This window comes from Petaurus breviceps, unplaced genomic scaffold, assembly GCF_028583685.1.
Source record: "Petaurus breviceps papuanus isolate PSGF00001 unplaced genomic scaffold, PetGlider_PUasm1.0 175, whole genome shotgun sequence".
Taxonomy (NCBI): Eukaryota; Metazoa; Chordata; class Mammalia; order Diprotodontia; family Petauridae; genus Petaurus; species Petaurus breviceps.
This window is the reverse complement of record NW_027185764.1, coordinates 69,786,056-69,800,334: the sequence shown is the minus strand read 5'-3', so window position 1 is coordinate 69,800,334 and position 14,279 is coordinate 69,786,056. Positions and strand designations below refer to the sequence as shown.

Sequence of the window (14,279 nt, the reverse complement as noted above, 5' to 3'; positions counted from 1 at the left end):
AAACTGATCTCGCCTCTTCTGAATTTCTATAAAATTCATCTGTACCACTCACATCACATTAGCCACATACCGTCTATTTTATCTCCCCCATAAGATTGTAAATTCTTAGAGGGTCATAGTCATAACTATTGCATGAATCCCCTCAAAGTGCCTTATACATAAAAGTGCTCAATCACCATTTGTCAAATGAACATTGAACTGTCAAGCTCCTTACCTTGGTAAGGTCCATGCAGTCCTTGAGTCCCTTTGTCATACACCAATATCTCCACACATTAAGTGCATAGAGTGTAGCTTTTGTTGTGTTTGGGCTCACAGCACTGATACAGAGGTCCTTCAGTTCATCATTAAAATTAAATACAGGAAATTTGTTGAGCTTAGTAGAATATGCTATAAAAAAACCAACAGAAAGGAATTTAAAATAATTTGTCATCCCCTTTCATGGAAAATGATGTCTCGAAATCACTTACATGAATCCTGAAATGCTAAGTCACTCAAAAAAGTGAAAATCCTATTAAATAAATACTGATTGGAAAAATTGGGATTTTTTCTCAATTGGGAAGCATTTTGGGATTGGGAGCCTTTGATCCTCTGAGATCACCTTGAGGTTGTCCCAGTGATGAAGCCATTTTGTAACATAAACTAGCTAATGAAATGAGCTTTTGTACTCCTTTACTTAAAAAAAAAAATGTTTTGTTTTTTTTGCCTTTTGGAGGGCAATTGGGGTTAAGTAACTTCCCCAAGGTTACACGGCTAGTTTTTTTGTGTGGGTGTTAAGTGTCTGGGGCTGGAACCGAACTCAGGTTCTCCTGACTCTGGGGCCAACGCTTTACTCACTGCGCCACCTAGCCGCCCCAAAATATATGGTTTTTAAAGAAATGAAATGAGAAGTCTCACCCCCTCTATTCTGAGGCATGGCACCAGTGAGTATTGACATTGATAAACATACAGTATATAGCACATAGGCTGGATGGTGTGTGACTTTTAACTAGATCATTAGAATGTTTCATTTCTTCATTTGTTTTCAGAAGTAAAAGAACAAGCATTCCTTGAGTCCCTACTGTGTTCCATTCACTGTGTTAGGTTCTGGGAATAATATATATAATATATAAAGATATAAAATTATAAGTAAAATATAAATATATTTGAATGTACTATTATATAATATGAATTTGTAAACATGTGAAAATATATTGATATATTACAAATTTCACATTGAAATATACAATATATGAAACCTACCTAAATTTATAACTTACCTATAAACATATATAAATTTAGATAGTTTCTATATTTTATATGTGCTTACATGTAAAATATGCATTATTTGATATATTCTATGTAAGCATATAATATATAAAATCTATCTAGTCCTTGCCATCAAAGAATTTACATTCTACTTGGAGACATATGCTTACCAAACAAAAAAAAATGTTTGCCATTGACATAAAGGAACTCCAGCACAAGGTCCAAGTTAAAAAGGAATTCTCTACAATTAGTGAGGTCCTCTGAATGTTTGCTGATGCTACTGTGCTGACTGTATCAAGAACACTGCAAAGACTCCCCAGTGAGAATCAGAACCTCTCAAGGAGATTTGATCTAGCCAATCACACAGGAAAAACCAAGGCTACCATGAAATACAACTAGATGGACAACCTATAGAATTCACCTATCATTTTCCATATTCTTGATACTACAAATGGACAATGAGGTGGACCCAGAATTGAACAGAAGGGGAATGGGTTGAATTTCCTTTGGGAAACTGCAAAGTTCTTTCAATGATCTCTTTGTTTCTCTTGGGGAAAAAAAGCATCATCTTTTAAATACCCATATTCTGCCAGTGATGTGTGACTGTGAGTCATGAAATACTGTAGTCTCTGAATAATAAAATATAAAATAAAATAGGTTAAAACACAGACTCCTCAGTTTAGAAATTAAAGCGTTTCATAATCTAGTTGTAGGCTACACATTCAGACATCCCACATTAACCCTCTGCACGAGCTTGGCCTTCATACTGGCTAACTTGTTATTCTCCCAAATTTACACTCCATCTCCTGCCACTGTATTAATACAGGCCTTGTCGGCATCTGGACTGCACTGTTTCCTCACCACCATCTTGTAAAACCTCCAAAGATCACTTCCATCTTCTCTACCAAGCCATCCCTGACCCTCCTCAGTGTTAGAACTCTCTCATCTCTTTCTTAGACTAAACTCATGCGACAACTGCCCTTCCCTTTGTTCTGATGCATGATTCATGCTCCACCTGGGCATTCATTTTGCCTTTGTGTTATCTCACTAATGTTATCTCTTCATTAAGTTTATAACCTCCATGATGGTAGTTGTAGGAATAGGCACTTCTTTTGTCTACAGAGCCTGGCACTACTGGGCACCCGGTAGACTTCAGTGGATTGGGAGTGTTGGAGTGCAGAGGAAAGAAAGCTAGATGCAGAGCCAAAGAACTGGGGTTTCAGTCCTAGATCTTGACTTCCTCTGTGTGTGACCATGTGCAGGTCACTTAGCCTCTCTAAGTCTCAGTTTTGTCCATCTATCTTTTGAGGGCTGCTCATCTACCTTTGTCGTCCAACTGATTCACCCAGCTGTCTCCTGTGGCTCTAAGAAACTGCAGCATGTATGATAACCACGCCTCAGTAAAGCTGTATCAGCAAATGGGCTAAACTAGGGTGAGGGAAACTGAGGCCTCAAACCTGTCTGTGAGTTAGTGAGGCGTATCCCCCAAGCATGTGAAGATTTACTCTGGTGGAATGGGTTGATGAGAACAATCCGTTCCGTCGTGAAGGCAGCTGAAGCAGGAGATGTGGAGTGCTTAGAGCTTGGTCAGACGTCAAAGACGCCAAGGTCATCCACTGCATCCCAAGTCATGCCAGTCGTCTTGACTTTTGTCCTGCCAATGGACTTTCATAACTCAGGAGGAGTGAGTGAGGCTGACAACTCCTTGCGACTCTGCCTTACTTAAATCCAATTCACACTTTAAATCACGACATTACCTGTGATGTCATTGGTCCTCTTCAAAACAAAGGACAAACAACAAGTATCAAAGACAAGATATGAACCTAGGTGCTCTGGACTCCAATTCCATCACTCTAGCTACAAGAAGGAAAGGTGGGGGGAGGGAATATATATTTATATAATGCCTACTACCATGTTTCCCCGATAATAGGACCTATCCCGAAAATAAGCCCTCCCCTTACTGTGTAAGATTCCTCTAAAATAAGCCCTCCCCCAAAAATAAGCCCTATTGAGATTGCTACTGTAGTGAAGGTGATCCCCTGCACTACATGCTACATTACGGTACCCTCTGTATGCACCGTTCCCCCCCGCCCCCGTGAAACGCACGCTGTGCTCCGAGCTGCATCCAATCAGAGCTGCAGCAGTGAGCGCATCATCCTGTTCTTCCCCAGTGATTTGCTTGCTGGCGCCATTGAGAGCAGTGCCGTGGAGGAGAGCTGAGGCAGGACAACATAAAAACCTGGTATGTAAGCAGGAGTGAGGGGGCATGATGGAGGATAAAAAGGGCATGATGGAGGAAAAAAGAAGAACTCAGGGGGCATGATGGAGTGAAAAGAAGGACTGATGGTCATAATTTTATTATTCTGTCTGTTTTGACCCCCAGACATGAGTACAAAAAGGAAGAGCTATACTGTTGAGTATAAGAAAGCAATTGTAGAGGAGTCACATGTCATTGCTGTCAATGTTCATTAAAATAAGCCCTCCCCTGAAAATAAGCCCTCTGGTGTTTTTCTGTCCAAAAAAAATAATAAGACAGTGTCTTATTATCGGGGAAACACGGTATGTGCCAGGAATTGTACCAAGCACTCTATAAATATTATTTCATTTGATCCTCACAATAACCCTGGGAGACAGGTACTATTATTACCCCCATTTTACAGCCGAGGAAACTGAGGCAAACAGGTTAAGTGACTTGCTCAGGGTCATACAAATTAGTATTTGCCAGATTTGAACTCAAGTCTTCCTGACTCCAGGCCAGAGCTCCATCCACTCCGGCCACTACAGACCAATGTTGCTTCCCAAAACTCTAGAAAGTTCTTCCAGGTCTAATATTTTTCCTTCTGGGCTTTCTCTTTTTGCTCCAGCTGCCTCCTCATCTATCTTCCTATCCTGATCATTCCATCATCATCACCACCCATTTCATCCTCCTCATCTCTCAACCCTGAGCTCTGGCTGGGCATCAAGGATGGAACCAACATGAAACAGAGACCAGGTAAAAGCATGGAGAGCTGGGAGAGGAGTGGGATGGGAGAGAGCAATTAGGAGGGGAAGGAAATGGTAGAGTTGAGGGAAAATTTCAAGGGAGAGCAAGAATGTTGAAGGGTACTTTGCTATGCTTTTATTAATAATTCCAGAGATAGATGCAAAGTCTGGACTTATTTTAAATATACAGATGTGGGTGTATGTAGTTATAGACAGGTCAATCTGTATAGTTCTATCTATACCTATTTATTCACACGCACACATAATTAATATTCTGCTTCAAACTTGAAGACAAGGCCAACTTTGGTAAACTTTTTGTCTGACTGTTCACGGCAAAAAATTCTTCTGGTGCCCAAACATGGCAAAGTTGCACTTTGTTCTGTTACATAAATACAGCACAGTGTGGTGGGAGAGGGAGGGTGTTAGACAGAGGGCTGTCCTCAGAGCCAGGAGGGTCTGGGTTTACACTCAGCCTCTTTAAGTGCTTGTGGCAACTGTTAGTAAGTTGCAAAGAAAGCATTGTTGTTCAGTCACATCTGAGGCTTTGTGACCCCATTTGGCATTTTCTTGGCAGACACTGGAGTGGCTTGTCAATTTCCTTCTCCAGCTCATTTTACAGATGAGGAAACTGAGGCAAACAGGGTGAAGTGACTTGCCCAAGGTCACACAACTAGTAGGTGTCTGAGACTTGATTTGAACTCAGGGCCAGCACTCTATCCACTGTGTCACCTAGCTGCCCTTGCAAAGAAAGCATTGACCTGCATTGGTAGAGGGAAAGTCCTTATCTGGGAGTTTCTAATACCAAATACATCACAAGTTCTTTCCCTCTCCCTAGAGTATATTAGACTTATGATCATAACTCCACTTAGCCAATAGTAATCAATGACTTGTACATGCCAGGAGAGATTCAGAGATATCTGTGACCAGGGTTGGAGTGCTAACTCTGCTACTTGGGGAAAGTCATAGTAGAATGTAAGCCACCTGAGGACAGAGGTAGCATTCTTTCCTTTGGAACCCCAGAAGCCAGTACATAGTCTGTTGAACTAAACTCCACTGAACCTCTCTGAACTTTGGTTTCCTCAACTATCAAAAAATTCAATTTCACTCACGAGGCAATTTTAACTCTTGTTAGTCAGTCATTTCAGTTATGTCCAACTCTTTATGACCCCATTTGGGGATTTCATGGCAAAGATACTGGAGTATCCAGCCATTTCCTTTTCCAGCTCATTTTACAGATGAGTAACTGAGGCAAATAAGGTTAAGTGACTTGGCCAGAGTCATGCAGCTAGTAAGTGTCTGAACCTGGTCTTCCTGACTCCTGACTCTATCTACCGCACCACCTAGCTGCCATACTAAGTGCCTAGTGTATGCAAAGCGCTGTGTTGGATAGTGAGGATAAAAAAAAAAGAAGAATCCTTGTCCTCAAGCAGCTTATTTCTCTAGTGGCTTGACCAAAGATAAAAGTGATTAAGTCAGAAATCAAAACCAGGGATAATAAAATAGGGATGTATTTATACAATCAACCACAGAAGGTAAGTGAAACACATAAAGTGCTATATTTCAGTTTACAGGGTAGAAAATTGAGGCCAAGAAAAGGTAAGTAAATGACTAGTTCAGTACCTGAGGACCTTGTTACCTAACCCTGGGGAAACCTAGACACAAGGTAGGCCATAAGTATACTCATATATTATGGAGTAACTCCACGAGGAAGCAAGAAACCACAGAAAGAGGGAATGACCCTTTGAAGTAAGGCCCCTAGGATTGAACTTAGACCATGAGACTGGAGTCTTAGGGGCATCTGGGCTGCAGACTACATAAGGAAACAGCAGAATGCTCTGAGGTATGTAAGAATATTGACTTGAAAGAATTTAAAAAAATAATAGCATCTTTACATAAGGCTCATAACACATAGTATCTGAGAGATTTGACAACTGGATTATAAGTTTATGAATTTTGAGCCTAGAAAGGACCTTAGAAGTTATAGAGTCCAATCCTTTCATCTGTAGATGAGGAAACTGAGGCACAGGGAAGTAGGATTGGAACTCAAGTCTTTCTGCTGCCAAGCCCATTGCCCTAGCCATTACACCATCAAATTGCATCTCTAGGATTTATTCTAGACTGAAATAAAAACAAGGAGGGAATGGTTAATATATGTCTAAATTTCTTTTTTACCTTTTGGCCCCAGTAAGGTTTTGGCCTCAAACCTATAGAAATACAAATTCATTTATTCATTCATTCACTGTTTTAGTTCCCTCTGTTTTCCTTAAACTATATCACTTAGGCATGAAGGGAAATGAATTAGTGTGGAGCATGTTCTGTGTTAGTAAATGTTCAACAACCAGCTCTCTAGGGGAGAAAATTACTCAAGACACACTTTTAGGTTTAATCTGCATTAACATTTTCTCCATCACTTTCTTATGTCTAACAAATCAACAGAACAATAAAACAAGCCCTGATTTGTAGGGTTTGACAGGTTTGGAGGTATAATTGCTCTTACTGAGAATTTAACAAGTGTGAGCTGGCTCCAGCAAACCCTTTGTTCAGGCCTCTAAAGGTCCTGAAGGACCAATAATCTGGGCTCAGACAGAAAGTCCAACATGAGGCCCTTTCCACTGAGAAACCCAGTCAGTATATAGAGGCCATCACTATGGTCTGTGGTACAACTCACTTGGCACTCCAGCTTTCACTGAAGTACCTCCCATCTCATGAATGGCCACCATTTGCTTATCAGTTTTGGAAGACTTCCAGAATTCCAGGCCTCCAAGAAGCACAAAAGGCAGATCCTAAAGTCAAGCACATTCTCCTTAATAGCCCTAAGAGTAAGGGGAAACATGGAAACTTAGAAGCATCTAATTCAACTTCTTGAGATTTTTTCCCCTCTTTTCTGTAGTTCATGAAAGCAGAAAGGAACCGTGGAGGGCAAATACTCTAAATGGGCCTGCCTATAATTCTAGCAGCAAGTCTGACTGTAGCTTGGCCTATTTGGCATTGTCTCCCTTTATACTGTTCTATTTTCACTGACTTACTTAGATAATGAGATCTTATTGATCTAAAACAGGATCTCTCAACCTGGAGTCTGTAGATATAGATTTCTTGGGATTCAATAACTTCAATGGGAAAAAAATTGACCTTTATTTTCACTAACCTCTAACAGAAAGTTATCATTGCCTTCAATTATTTAAAAAACATCATCCTTAGAGGGGGAGTATAAGTGTCACATGATTGCTGAAGGGGTTACTGATACACAAAAAGGAGAGGGGCATAACGAATAGAGTGATGGATTTGGATTAAGTAAGGATTAATTATTGCCAGTCCTACCCATGACACTTATTAGCTGTTTGACCCTGGACAAACCATTTAACCTCTATGTACCTTAAGCATCTCCCTAGGACTTAGCTAGGGATAGTTTCTGATTTGCACTGGGGGGAAGAATTCCCAGATCAGGAATTCCCTATATTGATGAAATCACTCATATTGAAGTATCTATATCAAAAACAATCATTTCAAAGAGCAAGAATTGGGGAAGAAAAAGGAGAAAATAAGCATTTATATTGTGCTTAGGAGCTGTGCTAAGCACTTTCACAAATTTGATCTCATTTGAGAAGGCCAGTGTTGACCAGAACTAAGCCAGGAATACTGACAATGATTTGAAGCTGATTAACTGACTACCAGCAACAGAAGAATACCTGTGAATGCTGGGATAGAACCATTGTTATATATAGCAAGGGGGACACACAGGCCCTGGGAGGCCTCTGAATCACCCTGCTGAGGAGACAGAGAGGATTCAGTTTGGGCAATTTTACTGCTGTTCCAGTGATTTTACTGATCAGATAAAAAACAAATGAGGATGCATTATTCTCTCCCCCAAAAAGAATAAACTCCTGATTCTGGTATTCAAGTTCCTAGGTAAGTGACTACAAGTGCTTTGTACACATTAGGCACTTAATACATTTTCAGTTGTTATTTGTTGTTTTTCTTTCTCTAATTTAATTAGTGTGGGAAAGACTATGTTTACAATAATAATAGTAGTTAATAATACTAACATTTATATAATGCTTACTAAGTGCCAGGCACCATGCTAAGGGCTTAATTATTTCATTTGATCCTCACAACAACCTGGGAGGGAGGTGCTATTATTATCCCTATTTTGCAGATGGGGAAACTGAGGCAAACTGAGGTTAAGAGGTTTTCTGTTAGCTCGTGAAGGCAGAGAGGAACAGTGGACAAATAATACAAATGTACCTGCCTATAATTAGACAGCAGCTCTAAACATAGGTTGACTTATTTGGCAGTCTCCCTTTATATTTGTCCAGGGTCACATAGCTAGTGTCTGAGGCCCCATTTGAACTTGGGATTTCCTGAATCCAGTCCTAAGAACTTTATCTACTGCACTACTTAGCTGCCTGTCTTTCTGGGGAAAAAGAAAAGGAAGAGAAAAGATTAATGAGAAAAAGAAGATATTCAATAAAGTCACAAGGAGATAAAAACTACATGCCATACCATGACCCAGTCTTGACATATGTACCTCAAAGGTGTCAAATTCTCCCCTGTACCTAAGGGATATGGGAGGGACATTAAATACTCTTCCCAGGTCACTGAGGCACCATTTGAGGCCAAAGGTCTTCTACTAGAGAGCTTAAATGAAACTTGCCTTTCTAGATTAATTTCTCTTTGGGGGGAAGAGTTGAGTGAATAAGGGACGAAATGGAAGGAATCCAAATAACCTAGTGAATTTATCAACCTGTATAGCTTGAAAATGAAGCTTCTCAATCCCCTAAATAACTACTGGCTAATATTTTCCCCCTGAATAATATTTCATGTCATTTTAGCAATAGCTGGCCACAGAACACTGACTATGGAGTAGGAACACCTCAGGTCAAATCCTCGTTCCATCCCTTACAGTTTTCTTACCTGTAAGATGAGGGGAGGTTGAATTAAGTGTTGTCTGAGGTCCTTCCTAGCTCTGAAATCTACAATTCCTCTCTACCAACAAAGATGTCAGTGTTCTGTGACTAGGGTTTCTGTAGGGGGTTTGTAGGGTATGAGGTAATGGCAAAGGCAAGGATATCTAAATGATTTAGCAATTAACTAACTAATTGAAGACCCTAATTCACTTGGATAGTGATTTGTCATACCTTGAAATGTTGGGTCAGGCCCTATTAAGTCACGACAATGAATCACTCCTAGAGTATTAAAAATAATGACATTTGCAAAATGAAGAAAGTCATGATAATGAATAAAAATAAAAATATGACAGTGTGATGGTTTAGTTATATAGGCAAATAATATTTAAAGATAGCAAGATCTATAAAGATCAATATACTACAGCTTTTAAATTTCTGACATTTACTCAATTCTTTGGTCTATAATTTCAAATCTATTATCTAACTGGAAATGGTCAGAGATTGGAATTGACCAAGAATTCAATATAAGAGCATGTTTGTCCTTGTAATTACATACTGTGAGTTTCTATTTCTACAATGAACTAGTTTCAGAAACTGCATTGCAAAAGCACTTTGGACAAAATTAGGTCATGTCAACACAAAGTTTATGTGATTTTAGCTTTCTATATGCCTTTATTTAGCTATTCTCCAATCACTTCATAACCTATTCATGGGGCAGCTCTGAAAGTGGAGCTCCATCTTGGAAATGGACTTAATAAATGTCTCATGGCAAGGAATTTCAAGTTTGACCCTGGATTGAACCCTTGCAAACTTGAGGCAGTAGGATGGAAAATCAGCTACGAATTTATCCAGGCACCCATTCTGCCTGTAGTTTACTACAAATACCTTGCAACAAATATTAAATGTATGTGATTTGACCCTGTTTGATGACATTTCATTGTGGTAATGGATTAAGTCATAAGTAGGAAGTGAAATTCCCTTTACTGCCAATGCAAATGTACACAGTTTTACTAATTTATGAATATGAAAGATGGGTCTTCTGAGCTACAAGAGGAGGAGCCCCTTGGGTACATTCCAATAACAACATCCTAATCTAAAGAGTGTAAAGAAGGGGCGTCCAGGTAGCACAGCGAGTAAGAATACCGGCCCCAGAGTCAGGATGACCTGGGATCGAATCTGGGCTCAGATACTTAGCACCACACCCAGAAACACCTGGCCGTGTAACCTTGAGCAAGTTACTTAACCCCAATTGCTTATAAAAAAAAAAGAGTGTAAAGAAAATCTGATAATTTCAATGCCAACTAGAGTATCAAGTCAAAGAGTTTGTTGTCAAGCTACTGCCTGATAGGGTTCATTAACTGCACCCAAATCATATGTACTAAAATAAAACAAATAGTAGCTGCCTAAGAAATGAGGTTAAAAGTATTTCTACCAAATAGTTCTCAAGAAATAGACTTCTGACAATTTAATTCATTTATAGTAAGATATTATTACTGTTGCATATGTTAATACAATAACTATATATGGGAAGAATGTTAGACTTGGAGTCAGGAAGATGAATTTACATCCTGTTTCAGACACTTACTAGATGAGCAAGCCATTTGACCTCCATCTGCCTCTGTTTCTTCACCTGTAAAATGGGGATGACAATATCACTTCCTTCCCAGGATTATTTTGAAGATAAAATAAGATCATATTTGTGAAGCACTCTGCAAACCTTAAAGTGCTATGTAAATGCTAGGTATCATACATACATATATACATACATACCAGCTCTTAATATATGCATACAAGGGGAGGCCAGGTAGCACAGTGAGTAAGATCACCGGCCCCAGAGTCGGGATGACCTGGGATCGAATCTGGGTTCAGACACTTAGCACCCACCCAGAAACACCTGGCTGTGTAACCTTGAGCAAGTTACCTAACCCTAATTGCTTAGGGGCAGCCAGGTGGCACAGTGAGTAAGTGCACCAGCCCCAGAGTCAGAATGACCTGGGATCGAATCCAGGCTCAGATACTTAACACCCACCCAGAAATAACTGGCCGTGTAACCTTGAGCAAGTTACTTAACCCCAATTGCTTAAAAAAAAAAAAAAATATATATATATATATATATATATATATGCATACATATTAGCTACATAAAATATATTTAATCTAATGATATCTATGTGTATATGTATATATAATATATATTCATATATATATTTATCTGCACTAATGGAGGGAGTGCCCACATCACTGAGATGAGTAATGTGAGATGAAAATATACACATACACACTTAAAAGTTGAGATGAGTGTGTGTGTGTGTGTGTGTGTGTGTGTGTATTGTACTTGATTCATTGATGGATTACTCATCTCAGTAATGTGGGCATTCCCTCCACTGGTATAGATTTAAAAATCTATCTAATTATATTAAATGTATTTTATATAGCCAATATGTATACATATATTAATAGCTGGCACATATGTGTGTATATGTATGGTATATATGAGTAATCTGAGATGAGATAATTGTATGCATGTATGTATATATACTATACTTAGATTAATTGATGGTTTACTCATCTCAGTAGTATGAGTACCCCCTCCCTCCACCAGTGCAGATTACCTCCCAATTTAGAGTGACCATATCAGTGAGATCTTATAATGCTTCTGATATTTTAAAAGCATGAAATAATATCTTATAAGTTGGTTTTGAAAATAGTTTTATGATAAGTAGGAAACCTGAAAGGAAAATAGTAAGAAAGTATATGGAAAAATAGGCTTCTAGAAATATTGGCAGAAAAAATTATTTCTCTTAACTTCCCTCAAAAATGAATGACAATTTTGCTATGATTTTTGAAATTCAGAATTTGGTCCAAAAACTCTAGCTAGCAAAACAAATGATTGTTTTCTAAATATCCTTTTATCCAAGCCATTTAACATCCCTCGACCTAAGTTAGAATTTAGAGGGAGCTAGGTGGTTCAGTGGCTAGAGTGCTGGACCTGGATTCAGGAAGACCTGAGTTCAAATCCAGCCTCAGACACTTACTAGTTGTGTGACCCTGGGCAGATTTGCCCTAATCCACTGGAGAACAAAATGATAAACCACTCCAGTCTTTGTCAAGAAAACCCCAAATGGGGTCACACAGAGTCAGATATGACTGAAAAGTGGAACAAGACCTGAGTTATCTGTCATAAGAAAGGTTGGAGTGACAAGCTTCTGAAGTCCTAAATCTATGAGACTATTCCTCCTAAAATTCAATATAAAAAATTGTTTTTGCATTTAAAGTCCTTACAATTTGGTTCTGATGTACATTTTCAGGCTAATTACACATCAGCATTCAGTCAAATTGACTTTCTCAGTGTCCCTCACACGTTTCTATGTCTTTTGCCCAGGTAACCCCCATGCCTGGAATGCCATCTTTCTTTACCTATGCCTTTTGGAATTCATTTCCTTCAAAGTTCAGTTCAAATGCTTCCTCCTATAGATGGTCTTTTCTGTTCACCCCAGTTGCTAGGGTGTCCCCAACTTTGCCCTACCAAAATTCCCTTGTATGTATTTTGTGTCTATGTATATGTGAATGTGTCCTCTCTTCTGACAGAAGGTAAGATGCTTATAGGCAAATTTTGTGTTTTTATTTGTGCCTCTTATGATCTAGCACATGTAGGCATTTGATACATGTTTGTTGATTGTTGATTAACTAAGGGAATGCTTTCCTGTTTGGATGTTGCTTTAGTATTTGTAACTGGGGGTGGGGAACCTGTGACCCAAGGCCACATGTGGCCCTCTCAGTCTTTAGTCAAAAGGCCGTAGTTGAGGACCTAGAGGGCCACATGTGACCTTGAGACTGCAGGTTCCCCACCCCTGATTTATAACAATCATCTTTGCCACAACAACCCAATTAGGTACTGGAAGTTTTATTAGCTCTAGTTTATAGATAAAGCATATAGGTTCATAGGTATGACTTTGGGCAAATCATTTAACTGCTCTGGACCTTTATCTAGCCTCAGATACTTCCTCGCTGTGTGACCTCTGTCTGCCTCAGTTTCCTCAACTGTAAAATGGGGCTAATGATAGCATCTATCTCCCAGTGTCACTGGGAAAATCAAATGACATAATATCTGTAAACTGTCTAGCACATAATAGGTGCTTTATAAATATTTATTGTTTTCCTTTTCCATTCCTGAAATATATAGGTTGGCATAGCATCAAATGCCTACTGTGTTCAAGGCATTCAGCTAAGTGCTTTACAAATGTCTCATTTGATTCTCACAACAACACAAGGAAATAGGGACTCTTGTTATTTCCATTATACAATTGAGGAAACTGAGGCAGACAGAAGTAGAGTGACTAGCTAGTCTGAGGCTAGATTTGAACTCAGGTCTTTCTGACTCCAGACCCAGCACTCTATCTGTCATGCCACATAGCTGCCTTCCCAATTACGGGAGAAAGCAAGGAAGGCCTCCAACATGTTGTATAGACCCCCCCCACCATGTTTAAAATTTTTGGGATGACGTAGATGAGAATCATACAGGATGAGTGGGTATGTATGGTTTGTAATTTGTGTGGTTGGAGGGAAGTCCCAAATTGATGAGATCTATGAGCCATGAATATTTGAACATCAAAAAGTAAATGAATTGCCTTTTTGAAATCTGGTAGATCAAATATTTGGCATATGTTTAATATAAAACAATTTGAATGTCTAGGGCAATTTGTTTCTGATAGCTCTTGAAGAATATGAAGCATTTAATTTTATTAATTATTACCTGCTTTAATAAGCAGTATGGAATTGTGGAAGGAATGTTGGCATGTGGAGTCAGGAAGATTTAATTTGGATTCAAATATTGCCTCTGACACTAACCAGCCATGTGGTCAGGCAAACCAGCCAACATCCTTGGGGCCCCAGGTCTTAGAACCTCACCTACATTGTCAGAAGCGACTTGAAAAGAATGGGCTGTATTGTGCTATCTAAAGTATCTCCTTGGTAGTTTGATTGATATAACTCTAAGTCTGCAAATTAACTTAGGTAATATCATTTTTATTAGATTGATAGAATGATTAGGGATAAAATTATCATGAAGATGAAATACAAGTACATTGTGGTTTTTATACTTAGAAAAATAGACTTAATTAAAAACTAGAAAATGTAGCTTTTTAATCT

General features: G+C 39.0%; 1 protein-coding gene across 2 annotated transcripts in view; it reads right to left on the bottom strand.

Annotated features, from left to right (window-relative positions):
• The window catches only part of KIAA1958 (KIAA1958 ortholog), a 245,429-nt gene that overhangs the window by 20,513 nt on the left and 210,637 nt on the right, over positions 1 to 14,279 (bottom strand). For both annotated transcript variants that reach the window (XM_069085329.1, XM_069085328.1), the window contains one exon: positions 215 to 387. In XM_069085329.1, the coding sequence (XP_068941430.1) occupies positions 215 to 387 (173 nt within the window). The remainder of the gene's footprint in view (positions 1 to 214; positions 388 to 14,279) is intronic.